General features: G+C 37.3%; 1 protein-coding gene across 1 annotated transcript in view; it reads left to right on the top strand.

Moving 5' to 3' along the window:
• The window catches only part of LOC150080837 (eukaryotic initiation factor 4A-I-like), a 241,307-nt gene extending 222,593 nt beyond the window's left edge, over positions 1-18,714 (top strand). Inside the window, exons 9-10 of the mRNA XM_090381904.1 lie at positions 7,567-7,736; positions 18,309-18,714. Coding sequence (XP_090238030.1) covers positions 7,567-7,736; positions 18,309-18,453 — 315 coding nt within the window. The 3' untranslated portion in view covers positions 18,454-18,714. The remainder of the gene's footprint in view (positions 1-7,566; positions 7,737-18,308) is intronic.
• Positions 18,715-18,976: the final 262 nt, after the last annotated feature.

Genomic DNA, 18,976 nt, shown 5'->3' with positions numbered 1-18,976 from the left:
CCTGTACAGTTTCTTATTATACTCATCAGAGTCATTAGGCCTATAGTACACTCCTACTCTCAATTTTGATCTCCCAATGCTTATGTCACACCAAACTGACTCAACACTGCACTGTCCAGCGATGGCAACTGGCTTCGCTTCCTTGGATTTTATGTGTTTCTTAACTAATAGCATAACCCCTCCTCCCTTCCTATCCTGTCTATCCTTTCTGTAGACATTGTACTCCCCAAATTCCAGTTCTCATTACTTATATCTGTGTGACACCACGTCTCTGATATCCCAACAATATCCGCCTTTGATGCTTCAACAATACCTCAAATTCATCAAATTTATTTACCAAACTCCTAGCATTTGTGTACACGCAAGTATACATGCACCATTATATTTGATAACATTGCGGTTAGCATTAGTAGAGGTATATGATGCAAGAAAGCAAGCTTATACAGCATCAGCCAAAAAAAAAAGAAAAAGAAAAAAAATCTTCCCATTTCAGTGATCCATTCATTTGATATGTTTGTCTAGCCTCCCTCAGGTTTGTAATCTGAGCAAGAGGAAGAATCCCATCAGCATTGAGCCTGCTTAATCCTCTCAGGGCCTTATACACCTCAATCAGATTGCCTCGCTGGTGCCTTGTCTCCAGAAGCTGCAATTTGCAGAACTTAACCCTATCTTTGTAAGAGCACCCCTTTGTTCCCCTCACCAGTCTTATTGCCTTTCTCTATACTCATTCTAACAACTCTACATCCTTCCTAAAATGAAGCTTCCGGTCCTGTACGTAGTACTCAACGTGTTGCCTGACCATTGCCTTATACAAGGAGATAATCACCTCCTTATACCTGCTTGCAAAATTCATTGACAAGACCCCATGACCTACTCTGCCAGCCAGTCTTCACTCCTTAGAAAACTTCATATCTGACTGCACAATTACCCCCAGGTCTCTTTCATTCTCCACTACCCTAAGTGTAACACACCCAGTTGGGACATTTCTGTGGGGTTACTGTTACCAATATGCAATACTTTGCATTTGTCAATTTTAAACTTCAGTTGCCACTTCACTGCTCATTTGCCCAACTTTTCTAGATCCTGTTTCAGCAGCATACTGTCATTTCTGTTATTAACAACCCTACCAACCTTTGTATCATCTGCAAACTTTGACATTAAGCTTCATCAGTATCATAGATAAATATACAAACCCTGAGGGACACCACTAACAACATTAGTCAACGTAGAGTAGTATCCATTGATTACCACTCTTTGTCTTCTCCCACTTAACCATCCTTTTATCAATTGTAGCAGCTTGCCCTTAATGCCATAGTGCCCCAATCTGTGTACAGTAGTCTTCCATATGCAACAGTATCAAAAACTTTCCTTATCTCCAAGTATATGATATCAAAATTATTTCTTGCATCCAGTTCCTTTGTGACCACATCGTAGTTATTGGTCAGACAAGACTTGCCCTTAACAAACCCATGCTCTGTCTGAATTATTACTGCAGTCTTGTCTAGATGATTCTGCAATGCTTCTTTAACCAGTGACTCCATTATTTTCTCCAGAACAGAAGTAGAACTAACAGGTCTGTAATTACGAGTAATTACATACCTGTTAGTTTTAAAGGGTGATTACAGACCTGTAATTACCCTTTGAGAATTGGAGATTCATTTGCACATCTCCAGTCTGTGAGGATTTTCCCTGAGTCCAAGGATGCTCTCCTAATTGTGAATAAGTGTTTGCTTACTTCCTTTTCTGCCACCTCTAATAAAACTGGATAGATCCTACTACCCCAGATGCCTTTCTTATGTTTAACTTCAACAATTTCTCCTCCACTTTGCTCTCAGTTATTACAAAATCATTTAACTCCCTGTTAGAGTTTAATAAGCTTCTGTTTTAGACTTCCCTACAGAATTCCTGATGTGTGAATGTAGATGCAAAGTGCTCAATTCAGTTTGGCAACTATCTGAGCATGATCATATACAGTTAAACCATTGATATCAAGTGGACCAATCTGATTCCGTTCCGTTCAGAGTTTATATAAGTAAAGAAGTCTTTGCTGTTTTTTCTTTGCATCCTCTGCTAAAGATGTCTCATAATCTGCCTTCGCTTGCTAGCCTCCTTTGTCACTTGTATCTACCATAGGCTTCTGTGTCACCTGACATATCATGTGTATTCCATGCATTTTTCTTCTCTGCCAAGAGTCTCATTAGTTCATCTTACATCCGTTTAGGCCTAAACCTAGAACAGCATTTCTTAGTTGGAACAAAAAGCCTAGTAGCTTCCAAAATTACTTCCTTGAATGCTTCCCATTTAGAATTTGCTGTTGGTAACATCATCGGTTGGTCCCACTGTAGTCACCTTCATGAAAGCAAAAACCCTTCCCTTTACCCCTGATGGTTGTTACATCTTTAAGGAAATCCCACATCAGTACACTGCTCACTGCCACCTAGTGGTTCCTTTATCTGTAGATTCTTAATGCATGAATAAACACTGCTGATAATGAAGAATGTTATTTCCTCTTGTTGCCTCTCTAACATGCTGCCATAGGAAATAATCGTGCTCGTGTGAGAGTGACCAACCCACAAGTTCCATTCTATATCTGGGAAGTTAAAATCCCCTATTATAAGACACTGATCTACTGGACCACTCTATTACTCTGTATACTTGTTCATTGTACTCATCAGAATCGTTAGACCTATAACAAACTCCTACCATCATTTTCACTTTCCCAGTGCTTATATCATACCAAACTGACTCATCATTGCACTGTCCATCTATGTCACTCAGATATAAGGGAAAAGGGATGCAGAATTGGAATTTGGGAGGTACAGTGTGTACAGAAAGGATAGACAGGATAGGAAGGGAGGAGGGGTTATGCTCTTAGATTTTGTGTGTTTCTTAACTAACAGCATAACCCCTCCTTCCTTCCTATCCTCTCCATCCTTTCTGTACACACTGTACCTCCCAAATTCCAATTCTGCATCCTATATCTGAGTGGCATCACGTCTCTGATATCCCAACAATATATGCCTTGGATGTCTTAACCGGCAGTTCAGATTTATTCTAATACAGCCCATGTGTTTACTTGTTTTATGACTTTTAGCAGTTCCTGAAATCCCCAGCAACCCCAGAAATCCCTTTCCGGGCTGCTACTCATTCCAATAGAAGCGGTGCAAGAATCATTTCCACCTCTGCCTGCGGCTACTGTTAATCTGTTAGGCTGTGAATCCCCCTCCCCAAGCTAGCAGTTTTCCTACCCACTTAACATTACCTCAATAGCATCAGAATATCCTTGCACCCTTTCTATCTAAAATAAAAAAAAATCAAGTGCAGCCATTATCAACCCACTGCAGGATGGAAGCCTTCTCAACAATTCATGCTGAGGGAAATGGACCATAATCTGCCACACTGGTCCAGTGCAGGTTGGCAGATCGACCGTATTCAGCAGTCAGGGGCTTGAACCCCGGTCTACTCAAAGAGCGTGTGCTACTGCACTCCCGCTCCTGACCACTCGGGTACTAAATGTATCCCATCTCTATAGAAGCAGTCTTTCCTGTTACTTCTGTTTTCAGGTTTATTTCAAATTTGGTACACTTCACAATACTCAGTTCGAAATTACCTATCGTCTCACAGTGTAGTGACTATCTGGGGGGGGGGGATTTCTTACAACCAACCCGAATAAGACCACGGATGTTTTACTCTAGTAGGAGAAGAAAAGAAGTAACCTGAAACTTTAAAGAAACAGTGTAGGTGCTTGTTCAGTATCAAGCTACTCTTGAGGAAAAAGCCAAATAGTTGCAGAGATGGCTGCAAGTCACCTACCAGGTTTTTGTAAGCAATTTCTTGCAGAAACCATAAAAAAAATCACTTTAAAAACTGTTGCAGTAAACATTCAACTATATTTAAGAAGCTAGAAAAAGTTTTCAGTTTTATTTATCCTTTGCAGTCTGGCATTATATCTGTCTTCCCTATGGAATCCAACACTAACAAAAAAAGAATAGTTAAAATTGTGATGTTCAAAAATTATTTATTTTTGGGCTTATATAAGTTAATGTATAAACAGAATGGCAAAACATTTTTAAAGCTCTACTGCGGTATTTCTTCCAGGAAGAATATATTAAAAGAACTTTTCTCCAGTTAATTGAGAATATTTTTAAATTTAGAGCTCCTACTTTGAATTCCTTTTGTTTTGTTTTTTTAATTTATTTTTTATTATTTTTATTATATTATTATTGGAATTATATATATTATTTTTAAATTTAGAGATCCTACTTTGAATTCCTTTTGTGAGTAGGCAGAGATACAATGCCTGAAATATCTGCAGAAATCCTTTAATGCTAAATGCAATTTTTGAAAATTGAATTCTATATGTCCATTTTTCAGACCTCTACATATATAAGTATGATAATAACACTGAAAAAACAGTCAAATATCAACTGTCATATGCTTAAGCACAGTTACTCTGCAAAACCCATAGAATTCATTTTAAAAACTATTCCAGTAAAATTGTCTCTATACTTAAAAACGTATAGAATGTTTCAATTTCTGAACAGTTTTCTGACAACTATTTTTGTGAAAAAATTTCTTCATGCTTTTAATATGGTTTTTCTTAAACTCCTCATATAAGCGCCTGACCATTCCATTTTTAATTATTTAATTATACCATGAAAGACTGGTTACCACTGACTGAAACACTACTTCATGCTTGAAAGTGGTGTTATTTCCAATATTCTTAGACTCTAGAACTGTGACAGAAGGTGCAACAATGTAACAAATCTTGCTACACAACACTGGAAATGTTTAGGTGTGGAGATTGTGTGAAGAAAATTTCCTATCAGTGTGTTGTCCACAGTGGATTTTGGGAATTTTGAACAAGCCACAGTTTTGTGCACATAAAGGTTATTGGTGTGGCATCCAACCATCTACCCATATTGAAAGTCTGTTCCTATACAGGCAGGCCCACAATATTCATATTGGTAACCTGAGTTTATGCACATTGAGGACTTCTGGCATAGTTATTAGGGTTTTGTCAAGATCCCTAACAAATTGCTGTTAGTAATTCATTAATATAAAATCAAAAGCAGTTATGTAGCAATGCTTCATAGGGCTGATCATGGGCTGTCTTCTGAAAGCAATATTTGGAACAAGAGAAGATACACCATAGCAACCAAAATAATCAAAGATGCATTTGGTAATAACTTCAAGTGATGTTAGCCTTTTGAATGAATGAAGATCAGTCTTCAGTTGACTAGTTGACTATTTGACTATTTATTATACTGTATACTTCTGTTCATAATGTCAAGTTAATGTCAAAAGACATTATGTATTAAGGAGGCTGTTGTTGTTATTTGGTTTTTAGGAGCATTAGCAGCTAAGGCCATATTGCTCCGGGGATATGCGGTGGTCATTCCCTGACCTTTCCACATCCTCCGTATTTGGTGATCACGGGCTCGAACCCCGGTCTAATCAAGAAGCGTGTGCTACGCACTGCTGCTCCTGCCCACCTGGCTACGGAGGCGCCTATTAAGGAGGCTTGCATCAGTTAACATGAAAGAATGAGAGTGATAGTCTATATTTTATTATTATTATTAAAAATCCTCTATTGCATGTTTCTATCTTTACAAAGACTGTGGAGAAGGAAACATAGCAATAGTACCCATCACAGCCCAATAGTCATGGCCAAGGGTTAACACAAATAATTAAACAACATACAACAAACACATAATATACAGTTAAGTTACAGTAACTGTTTACATATTATATTACATAATTAAGATGGTATTATATACAGAGCATGTAATGTTTGCTGAAGTCCTATAGTTTCTTCACCAGTGAAGTGGCAGGTTATCACCAGCAGAAAGAGCATTAGTGCAGTGGTATCTTAAGGATAAGAATTCATGGATGAGCTTCAAGGTTGAGTTCATCGAAGATCCTTTTCCAACCAACCATCCTTTTTTGTTTTTTGATACCTTGGCTCTTTGGAGAATCTGGCGAAATCAGAGTTCAGTTGTTGGACCACGCTAAGCAACTGAGTTGGAATAAACCTGTCTGTGACGTGCAGTTGGTGTTTGTGACACAGATGGAGTTTCTCCAGTGGTAGAAGTTTCATACATGGGAAATGTCAGTTGTAACAGCAAGAAGTTTAACAGTAGCTATTAGCCCAATGTCTCTTATTCTCATTGGCAATCTGGAAATGCTGATTGCAGTCGCTAGATTGGTAGTGCTATGACTAGCTCTGACCCTGTGCTTGTATTCAGTCCATCTATCTCAGCAACTAGAATTCCTGTGCAAACGGTCGCTTCAGAGTAGTGGGGCAGCAGATGCTGCTTTGCATTTCATTTCAATTTCTGCATTCTTGCTGTGATGAGATCAAGATAATTATTGAATGTGAGCTTCCTGTCAAAAGCAACTCCTAAATTAGTGTGTCATTCAGCTAGGAAGGTGGAGATGCCATGCCATGATGGATGGATCTCAGTTTGGCCTTGTCTCAGGAAGAATTGAACATATTCTGATCTGTGAATAATGTATCAAATCTATGTGACTAGCCAAGTCACATATTGAAAGAACACTTCCAATTAAATATATAGCAAATGTTGTACACCTTTAATCCTAATGCTGTGTTGCATTTGTTCTAATTTTGGTTGATCAACCATTGTTTAACAGCATTATCTGTAATATACATATAATCCCATACCTCGTGGCCAAAACATCTTACTTATAAAAGTAAGATAAATAAAAGCAAATTAGTTTTCCAAACAGATGAACCTCCCCCATAAGACATTTGTTGTAGAGGTTTAAAACAGCAGTTGGACATAGCTTATGGAATTGTTTAATTAAAATTCTACCTAGGCAGACTGAACCAGGACAGCTGGCGTTGTTGATTTTATTAACAACAATCTTGACTTTAGCTTGGGTGAATAAAGATATATCAATGGAACTGGAATAGGAATTAAGAACCCTGACCTGCTTGTATATCGGAAGGTAATCTTGACCTTCCAATACACAAAGCATGATCGATCAGCATGCTTGGGCCACTTCACCACAGCCAGTGTTTATTTTGCAGAAGAGCTGCCATCTGGTGCAGAGGACACTAGCCATTCCCTCTACACCAATTTTTCCTGCTTACTTGCTAGATATGCTCAATAGTGTCATGTACTACATACTTTGATACTTTTGAATTAAGCTGATTTTGGTTTCATTTCTTCATACACAGTGAAGTTGTGTTTCTCTATAATTGAACTGCCTGTTCTTAATTTTTTATGATTTATTCTTACCGCAAGGATAAGTCATATCAACAATTTAGTTGAGAAATCAAAATGTATAGTTAATTAAAATTTAAAGTTAAATTTCATCTCCATTATATGGTGATTGTTTTTTCTTACAAAGAACATAAAAAATAAAGTTTAATAGTTTTTCTATTCAGTTGTGCTGAACTTCCATTGAACCTTCTTGCCAGACATTTTCTGCATCATTAAATTGTATATCTGGTGAAAATTTAAAACACTTTAAATAAGATAATACTAAATATTACATCCTTGAAGTACTAATTATATAAACTGATTGCTTTATTTTTAGCATGGGGACATGGATCAGAAAGAAAGGGATGTTATTATGCGTGAATTCCGTTCAGGATCCAGTCGTGTTCTTATAACGACAGATCTTTTAGCAAGAGGTATTGATGTGCAACAAGTTTCGTTGGTAATCAATTATGACTTGCCAACTAACAGGGAAAATTACATCCATAGGTGAGTATTGTTACATTGTTATTTTGATGGCATAAGCTGTTATAAAAGTTGTTCAGTTCAAATGCAGTCCAAGCATCTCTTTCATTGTGAAAGAGCCAGTGTTGTTTATTGATTTAGCATCTCTCTCTCCGGAAATTAAAAGTGTACTTTTGCAAATGGAAAATGTTTGAGGATTGATGGAATGATGGGAAGAATTTTCCATGATAGAGATTACTGACAAAAAAACTTTGCATGGTATGTTCGAATTAATACGGTACCGAGAGAATCACTTAAATTTTAGTTGGGCAGTCAGTTAAATTCAGTGGGAGTGTCCCCATTTGACAGGTCCTGGGGAGAACACTGATGTTACCAGCAGCAAATTCTAAATGGGAAGCATTCAAGGAAGTAATTGTGGAAGCTACTACACCTTTCGTACCAATTAAGAAATACTGTTCAGGGTTTAGGCCCAAATGGATGTCAGATGAACTAATGAGACTTGTGGCAGAGAAGAAAAATGCATGGGATGCATATAAATTATTAAATTTATAAATTATTATTTATAAATTTAATAAATATAATAAATATATGATCAGGCAACACAGAAGCCTATGATAGATATAACTAGTCTGTAATCAAGTCACAAAGGAAGTTAGATGAGCAAAGGCAGATTACGAGAAATCTTTGACAAAGGATGCTAAGAAAAACAGCAAGGACTTCTTTAGTTATATAAACTGTAGAAGGATGAGAATGAACCAGATTGGTCCACTTCATATCGATGGTTCAACTGTTGATGATCCTGCTCAGATAGCTGATAATATGAATTGAGTATGTACATTCACACATGAGGAATTATTAAGGGAGGAAAATGCCAGTTTATCAAACTGTAACAGGGTGCTTAATGATTTTTTAATAACTGAGAGCAAAGTGGAGTCGAAATTGTTGAAGTTAAACATAAGAAAGGCACCTGGGGTGGATGGGATCTATCCAGTTATATTTAAGGAGGCAGGAAAGGAAGTAAGCAAACCTTAGCCATAATTATGAGAGTATCCTTGACTCAGGGGAAGTCTCCATGGACTGGAGACGTGCAAATGTATCCCCAGTTCACAAAGGGGATCAAAGGATGACACAAGTAATTATAGACCAGTTAGTTTAACTTCTGTTCCAGGGAAAATAATGGAGTCACTGGTTAAAGATGCATTGTAGGCTCATCTAGACAAGACTAGACAAGTAATAATTTAGACACAGCATGGGTTAGTTAAGGTGAAAATCTTGTCTGACAAATTTGATTGGATACTATGATGTGGTTACAAAGGAACTGGATGTAAAAAAATAATTTTGATATCATATACTTGGATTTCAGGAAAGCTTTTGACACTTTTATGCAGGGAAGTGTACTATACAAATTGGAGCAGTGTGGTATTAAGGGTAAGTTGCTACAATGGATATAAGGGTGATTGAGTGAGAGAAGACAGAACGGTAATCATTGGATGCTGCTCTTCGTGGACTAATGTTATTAGTGGAGTCCCCCAGGGTTTGGTGTTCGGCTCACTGTTGTTTTGTATATTTATCAACTGATGAAGGTATATCAGGCTTAATGTCGAAGTTTGCAGATGATACAAAGATTGCCAGGGTTGTAAATGACAGTAATGGCAGTGTGCTACTACAACAACATGATCTAGAAAATTTGGTAATTTGGGCTGAGAAATGGCAACTTAAGTTTAACGTTGACAAATGCAAAGTATTGCATATGGGTAGAAGTAACCCAAAGAAACATACTGTGTGGTACTACACTTAGTCTAGTAGGGTAGGAAATGAAAAAGGCCTGGGAGTTAAATTGTGTAATCAGATATGAAATTTTCTGAGCAGTGCAGACAGGCTTCCAGTGCAGATCATGGGGTATTGTCAATGATATATAGGAATCTTGCTAGTAGGGAAAAGGTGGTGATTATCCCTTTGTATTATGCAATGGACAGGCCATGCCTTGAGTACTGCACACATTTCTGGACGTCTCATTTTAGGAGGAATGTAGAGTTGCTTGAGCGAGTACAGATAAAGGCAACAAGATGAGGGGAACGAAGGGATTCTCTTACCAAGAAAGTCCTGTAAATTGCAGCGGCTGGAGACTAGGCATCTGCGAGGTGATCTGATTGAGGTGTATAAGGCCTTGAATGGGTTGAGTAGGCTAATTTCTGATGGGATTTTTTCCTCTTGCTCAGATTACAAACATGAGGGGGCATACATTCAAATTGAGAATAGATGTGCTGAAATTTGCTTTTAGCCAGCGGGTAGTTGATTGCTGGAACAGACTTACATCTGTTGTGGAAGTTGTTAGCATAAATAATTTCAAGGAGTAACTGGACAATCGTTTAGAGGGAATGGATGTGCGAAATGGTTTTTTTTTTTTTAAGCAATTGCTTTATTGTATCACAAGCCTCTACTACTACCTTCCCCTAATGCCATATTGCTCAAATTTATACAACAGTTGTAAGCTGAATTCTGATGGCATCTGTACTGTTTCTGGGATAAAGTACACAAGGAGGCAAATTTAAAGTGGTAAATCATATCAGTAGAATACACGTGTGGGAATTTGCATTCAGCAAAGTGATCAGTTTGTGGAATAAACTTCCACCTAGTGTTCTGGAGGTGTGTAGTTTCAATAAATTTAAGGAATGAAGGTGTAGAAAAATTATTGGAAACAATGGGCAAATATGGGTTTTTTTTTGTTGTTGTTGATGCTGTATAAGCTTTGCTGCCTTGAATCAAAATGCCAATACTGATAAATAAGAAAAATAATAGGAATGTTTTCATTCCTGTTATTAAAAAAAAAAAAAAAAAAAAAAAAAAATCCCTTTTCACTTTTCGGACTTAAGTGATTCCCTTTGTCATAGCAAGAACACCAAGCTTATTCAATCATTTACCACATTAGTCTATCTTACCTAGTGGTATGTGGTTTTTCTCCCAACTACCCCTTCGATGTGGCCACCTGTATAGGGTGAGGGGATCTCCTGGTTAACATCACTCGAATTTAATACCTACAGCATAGGTTCCAGGCTAACATCATAGGAATCTGTTGTATTTGACATGTGTTGCAACCTGTGGAAATTTGGAAAGGGGATCATAGGCTTAGTTTCAACAAGATGGGTGGTCCTAGGATGCTCACCCAGGATCAGTCAGCTAGTGGGTTCATCTGAAAGGTTAACCATGTCAGTGCCCCATTCCTATCCTTATAGTCTGAGGCTAGGGATGGGGTTATTACAGTGATCAGAGAGCATAATGGATATTTAATTGCAGAGTCAGCTGCAGTTGCATTGGAAACATTTGCCGAAATCTCTGCAATGACAACATTCTCCCCAGAGTTTCTATACTTAAAGAGAAGTGAAACGCAGATAAACCTCTTCTTCAAAATGTCTTGAACCATATAACAAGCCCTTTACACAAGGACTGAGAGTAGCATTATTTCTCTTGTGACTAAATGCTGTTGAGCCAGATAATATCTATTATGAAATGACAGGTCACCTATTAATACAGTTAATGAATCATCTCATAATCTTATTCAGTAGAGTCTATTGAAAGACAATTTTTGGATTCCTGGCAAGGGCCAGTAGTCCTGGTCTTTTCCAACTTCAGAAAAGGATTCTATAAAACCAGTTAACTATCATCCCATTGCACAGACAAGTTGTTTATGCAGATCTTGGAAAGAATCATTAGTGCCTACCTTGAATAGTATTTGGAAGCAAATAGTCTCCTTTCCAGAACTGTGTGGCTACCAAAACAAACAGGTCCACTTTGCATCATTTAATTACATTAGAAACGTACGTTTGTGATGCTTTTATTAAATCACAGCATCTATTGTCAGTTTTCTTTTATCATCAAAAGTGTATGACAAAGCCTGATAATTTGGCATAATTTTAAGATCTCCACGACTTTAGCCTTAGAGGTCATCAATCTGTTTTTATTAAAATTTTTCTATCTAATCTCTTTCTGAGTTCATGTAGAATCCAAACTCTCCCGAGTATTTTGCGAAGAGGAGGGAGTTTCACAAGTATCCATTCACGACTCTCATATTCATGCAATATGAGGCAACTGCAAAAGGTCGGTCAGAGAAGACCATTTTTGTACACTTCTGTCACAAATAGAATTTCATTCAGACCCAGAATCAGGCTTGGACAAATTATCATCCCGGTAGTAGCAGGAGTCAAATTCCTGGGACTTATTTTAAACAAGAAGTTGACTTTTTTTTCTCTCCCCCCCCCCCCCAACATATCCACAGCTAAGGACAAAAGTGCTCAACGTTCTTTGTGCCCTTTCCTCATTTTCATGGGAGTGCTTATCGATGTGACCTTCTACACCTTTACCATGTTCTTGTCTCCTCTAAACTTGACTCTGGCTCCCAACCATATGCTTCTGCCAGAAATGGCCCACTTCAATGACTAGATCTGATCCACCATCAGACTATATGCCAGATTGAAAACACCATCAACAAGCCATACAACAATTTTACAGCTACATTGAGAAAATCTCTTAAACACCTGTCATCTGCCAATTTTTCTTTCCGTATTCATATTCAAGAGCTGTGCAAGAATTTACATATCATGGTAGACAAGGTTGTCCAACTTCAAAGCTACCTCCTCCAACCTGACTTGTATGTTTTTCCCTGCTCGCAACTTCTTCCTTAACCGGGGGAAGTTCGACACTCCATCTTCTGTATACTTACAGCTCTACTTAGCATACCGAGCTGAACATTGACTTCTTGCCAGTCTACATGGATGGTTTGAAGTTGCAAGGAATCATAGGATCTGCTATTGTTCTTCCTAGACGCTGTTGCAAAAACCGCCAAGCTCCAAAAACCGAAACTTTTTGAAATATATTCAAAAGTTCTGAACACTGGGAGTGCTGGTGGGAAATAGCTGTAATCATTGTGTTAATGTCAGTAAAGCACCAATTATCATCAATGCAAGGTATCTGTCCATTACTCACCATTTGTTTAGTTTATTCTCTGCTCTTTAGTGCAAAGATATTGTTGAAAATGTCAAAAAAACCTGATACCCCTGGTAACAATGATAAGAAGAAGAGGAAGCATTTAAGTTTATCTATGGAACATAAAGTGAATTTATTGAAGAAACCGGGCAGCAGTGTAAGTGTGAGACATCTTTCAGAAGAGTTTGGTGTTGGAACGACCACCATCTACAACCTGAAGAAAGAGAACAATAAACTGTTCAAGTTCTATGCTGAAAGTGATGAACAGAAGTTAATGAAACATAGAAAAACACTGCATAAAGCTAAAAATGAAGATCTCGATTGTGTTTTGAAAGAGTGGATCCATCAGCGTGCAGTGAACACATGCCACTTATCTGTCAGCTGATCATGGAACAAGCAACGATCTATCATAAAGAATTTAAATTGAAGTGAACTGTGAATATTGCTGGTTACAGAAATTCAAGAAAATACACGACATTAAACGTTTCAAGATTTGTGGTGATAGAGCATCTGTTGATCGTGAGGCAGCGGAGAAATTCATTGACGAGTTTGCCAAGGTCACTGCTTAAAATTTGATGGCAGAACAAGTCTATAATGCTGATGTAACATCATTCTTTTGCCGTTATTGCCTCAGGAAGACACTAACTGTAGCTAATGAGACACCCCCAACAGGAATTAAGGATGCCGAGGACAGCTTAGCTGTGCTGGGATGTACCAATGCAGCAGCTCATGCTCACTGCAGGGAAGCTGGACTGGATGATGACTGCAAGATTTTATTTCTTGAAAACTGTTATGCTCATCAAAAATAATGTTTATGTCATGTACTTTCCCCCAAATGTGACCATTAATTCAGCGATGTGACCAGGGTATTCTTAGATCAGTGAAGTGTAAATATAAAAACACTTTCTTAAATAGCATGCTGGAAGCAATGAACAGAGGTGTTGAAGGTTTCCAGGAGTTTAAAGTGAGGGTTGCCCTATATGCTGTTGCAAACACTTGGACCTCAGTGACTAAAGACACAGTTATGCATGGCTGGCACAACCTCTGACTTGCGACTATGCTCAGTGATGGTGGTGATGATGATGATGTGATGAAGAAGATAATGATTTTGAGAAAAAGATGTCTGAACTCCTTACCTATGCAAAAACAGTGCCTTCAGAGTCTGTCAGTAAGCTGTAAAAAGTGGATATCGAAGAAAGTCTTTAACATTGATAATGAGGCTCCAGTGATTCATTCAGTGACTGATGGTGAAATAGTTGAAACTGTTCTGAATCAAGGCAATCTTGGTAAAAGTGACAATGAAGATGACATTAACATTGCAATAAAAATACCTATAGGAAAAAATGTGAACTCATTGAAGGACTAGAGAAGTGTGCTTTTATTACAGAACATGAAATGTCAGTTTATAAAATAGACTTCTACAACAAAAACCTTTGTTAATGAGGCAAGTGACTCTGGAAGAAACTTTTAAAAAGGCCATTCAGCACAATGTCTCCTCATCCCTGAAGGACCCAGTTCCTGGTCACTCAACCTCTTGTGATGTTCCTTCTCGAGATGGTAAATAAAAAGGAATTTTTTGTTGCATTTATATTCTTTTGGAAGCAGAGACCATAATGTTTTTTTTTTTTTCCCCTTTGGTAAATAAAATTGAATTTTTTGCATGAAATCTAAATTTTATCTCCACCTTACTAAAACTTCACCATTGCCATGTTCCGAAATCCAAAACATTTCTGGCCCCCAAGCATTTCGGATTAGGAATACTCAACCTGTACTAGACTCATCAACTGATTATCTATTCATTCTATAACTTATTTTCTAATAATTTAGCCTTAAAACCATTTTATTAATGCAGATCCAAGGAGTGTAAAAATCACTATCAGTATACTTAATGTCCATTTAAATGTAGGTCTTTGTATACACTCATTTCTTTATTTTTTTTATCTTGTGTTTTACTTTTATACAGTTTGATGTGGTAGCCTACCTTTTGGTTACCCCTGACTTTTAGTACATTTTACTTTTGGACGGGATGCCTCCGTAGCCAGGTGGGCAGGAGCAGCAGTGCGTAGCACAACCCCGATTGATTAGACCAGGGTTCAAGCCCATGGCCACCAAATATGGAGGATGCGGAAAGGTCAGGGAATGACCACCGCATATCTCCCGAGCAATATGGCCTTAGTTGCTAATGCTCCTAAAAACCAAATAACGACTTTTGGACTTAGTGCATAATGGCCTAAGTTGTATGCTATTAAAAAACTAATCAACCACACAAGGACAGGGGGGGGGAAATGCCATTTATGCATTGTATTCTATTAATAAACTCTAAACATATTTCTTTCTGTGTTGCATATTTCCAGACTGTATGTCATTATAACTATCAACTATATATGTCATTATTCAACCTACAAAATCATTCATTTTGTGTGATATTCATACTAGTTCCAGTATAGTACTTAACAGTGTACACTAGTATTTATGCTGACATACCTCACTATTTATACCGCATACTTAAAAAGTATTGGACAATTGCAACCTCATAACATTCGTTCCAGAGAAAACATTCAAACCAGCTAAACTATATTTATTTTATAGGCAAGTACTTTATCCTTTGGACCAGTCCAGCAGTACTGGTTTATGAAATCTCTCTCTCTCTCTCTCTCTCTCTCTCTCTCTCTCTCTCTCTCTCTCTCTCTCTCACACACACACACACACAAAGATTGTACAATCCCCCCCCCCCCAATTAACTTTAGTAACCAACGTCCAGGGCTGTCATTAGCATGAACTTGAAATTACACTTACAGATACCTTGAGTACGAACTTATATAGTGCTCAATCATATGCTTCTTACTTTCCTTATACTAAATATTTCAAAATTCTGTTCTATTCAGTGCCTGAGAGTAGGAATGTCTTTTTCTATCCTAATTTCACATCTGCCTTTGAGTACAGTGTACAAAGTTTATGCAAAACAAAAGTAGTAGTAGTAATAGAGGCATGTGATGCAAGAAAGCAAGCTTATGTAGCATCAGCCAAAAAAGAACCCATTAAACACATTCATTCCCTCTAAAAGTTTGTCCAGTTCCTCCTTGAATTTATTTATGCTGTCAGCTTCTACAGCGACAGATGGAAGTTTGTTCCAGCAATCAACTGCTCGCTGGCTAAAGGAAAATTTCCGCACATCTGTTTGACAACTGTCTTTCCTCAATTTGAATTTGTCTCCTCAGGTTCGTAATCTGAGCAAGAGGAAGAATCCCATCAGATTTGAGCCTGCTCAACCCATTCAAGGCCTTATACTGCTAAGTCAAATCACCTCTCAGGTGCCTAGTCTCCAGATACTGCAATTTGCAGAACTTAAGCCTTTCTTGGTGATAGAACCCCCTTTGTTCCCCTCACCAATCTTGTTGCCTTCTGTACACACTCAAGCAACTCTACATTCCAAAAATGAAGCCTCCAGACCTGTATGCAATACTCAAGGCATGGCCTGACCATTGCCTTATACAAAGCAATAATCACCTCCTTTTACCCTACTAGCTAAATTCCTATATATCATTGACAACACCCCATGACCTGCTCTGGCAGTCTGTCTGCACTGCTCAGAAAACCTCATATCTGACTGTACAATTATTCCCAGGTCTTTTTCATTTTTTACCACCCTAAGTGTAGTACCACACGGTTGGTACATTTCTCTGGGGCTACTTCTGGGGTTTTTTAAGTGAATATCTACCTACTTCTTACTCTGTTCTCTGCAACACAGCAAAGTTGACTTGGTAGCCTTGCTCTATAACTGAATGTACTTGACACTAGAAAATACGAAAAGATTATAATATACTTTAGTTAGATATATATGAAGTTTGGCAATCACAAACTTCATCCCCTGTATCTGATTCATTATGTGAATCAGATACATTCACATTACCGTGCATGTTTCCTCATAAGAGTTCTTCCACTGCTATGACTTTTGATGTGCTTGCTCCAGTCGAGGAGAATACTCAACACAGGACCATTCTTAAACTTATTCACCAACTTATAGAATTGCCAATGACTTATGCACACTCCACCATAATAAACCAATATTCTGCAACAAATTTCAGCAGATTTTAATCCTATGTTCAAAACTCAGCTTGCTGATTGCATCTGTACCTTAGTGCATGAAAATGATTGGATTATAGTAGGCCAACTCCAATACAAAAGCTTCTTTGGCACAAGTAGGGTACCTGGATGAGTAGTAATTTTGCTCATGTGGGTATTTATTTGAGTTTTTCATGCCAAGCATGAACCTTTATAACTTTTTAGTGATGGCAGGGAACCTGAGAAATGCCTCTCAAAACAACACTCCTGCATTACCAGTTAATTAATGATTAAATATCTGAACTTTTTTTTTTTTTTTTTTTGTTCCTAACTACAAAAATTCAGCAACTATTGCAGTAAAAGATTGTCTATAGTCAAACTTCTACTGCAGTAGTTCCTGGAAATTTATTTTTACAGTTTTCAGAGAGTAATTAAATGTGCGCACTTGTCACCATGCCACAAGACATTTATGCAAAACTCCTATTTGTGTGAGGAGTAGGCACAGACATTGCTACGAAGTTTTAAATTATGTGGTTTAAAGTTCAGGATGACTTGCCTTTTCACACCCATTAAGTGAACATCTATGGACTCAGGTATTTTTGAAAGAGTTGTTATTGCTTTTGCATAAATAAAGGCACAAATGAAACAATATTCACTTAAGATGGATGCTACTACTCTGTGGGAAGTATGATATATTGGTATCAAATTTTGCATGCTGTGAAGGTGCACCAAATTTGAAATAAATTTAGAAAAAATTATAAATGGAGGTGAAGAGTGGTACACACACGCGCACACACACATATATTTTTTTAAGGTATGTGTACACATAATGAGCAGAAATATATGCATGTACATGTTCAAGTCTTTTCAACTGGAAAATGAACTAGACTAACTTCTATATTTTGTATTTAAAACATGATTTTTAATTTTCAGAATTATTTTTTTTATTTATTTTTTTTTTATTTAAAAAATAAAAAGTTAAATAAGTATTTAGTCCACCAAGAAAAGATGAAATATATTGGTATTGTCTACGTAGAATTCAAGAACGTTGGGATGCTTTTTCCAGGATTTAAAACTAAAATTGGCACCCATCAGGTGCCATGCCATATCTCTGGCCTCGTAGTCTAAGGGCTAGTTGAATACGATAGTTCCCTCCACAGCGTAATATGCAGAAAAGATAAATGCAGCATGCACAAAATTGGAAATTCAAGTGCCTTTATTCCTCTTAATATGAAATTGCCCCATCTTTCCTATACTTCTTAAAAATTTAACTGTAATTAAATTGTACAGTATATTTAGATTAACAGTAAAGTATTTGCTTGTTGGGTGACTTCATATTGTCCTGTGTTTCCTATAATATTGGATATTACATTCTAAAAATTTAGAGTAAAAGATTAATAAATGAAAAACTAATAATGTAAAAATGGATTATTTTTAAAAAAAAATTTATATTTATTTATTTTCATTCTGACTTGGGGTTAGTATCTCCCCTCAGTTTTGTTCGTATAAGATTAATTTTGCTACTCAAACTTTTTTCAATTGTTTTAATTCTAGGATTGGCAGGGGAGGCAGGTTTGGTCGTAAAGGAGTAGCCATCAATTTCATTACAGAAGATGACAAGCGAACCCTCCGAGATATTGAGCAGTTTTACAATACACAAATTGAAGAAATGCCAATGAATGTTGCCGATTTAATCTAAAGTTACTGTGAAAAAATAAATAAGTAAATAAAAACAGTATGTGAAGTGATTTAGGAACTCTTGAATTCACTGGCTCTGAAGGAAAGGGTGGGGGGGGGGAAGAGAGAGAAAAAGAGAGAGAGAGAGACTGACTGATCAATCTGTCAGTGCTGTATTTAGTGTGAAGTATTGGACAGCATTTTCCTATCGTTAAAATTATTTATGTTGCATGTATAATTAACTGTGCTTTTGTTGCCAAACTCCCTACCCCCCCAAAGTTACCATTACTACCATCTGAAAGTTTTATGTAAATCAGATACTGCTTTTACACCCCCACCCCCACCCTCAGTGATCACTCCTTACCAATTTATATTTCTGCTGGAGACATTAACTCTCTTCTGAATTTTTTTAAATCCATTCCTCATTTTATGTTGCAAATGTATGTTATACGTTAATTAACCTCGTCTCTCCTGCTTCCATAAATCTTAACTTTTGATATACTTTGTATAATTGGTATCCTTTTTGCTATATACCTAACATTTAC

The sequence above is a fragment of the Mastigoproctus giganteus genome, chromosome 9 (assembly GCF_048544385.1).
Source record: "Mastigoproctus giganteus isolate SK-2022 chromosome 9, ASM4854438v1, whole genome shotgun sequence".
NCBI classification, from domain to species: domain Eukaryota; kingdom Metazoa; phylum Arthropoda; class Arachnida; order Uropygi; family Thelyphonidae; genus Mastigoproctus; species Mastigoproctus giganteus.
This window is presented reverse-complemented; position numbering and strand designations above follow the sequence as displayed.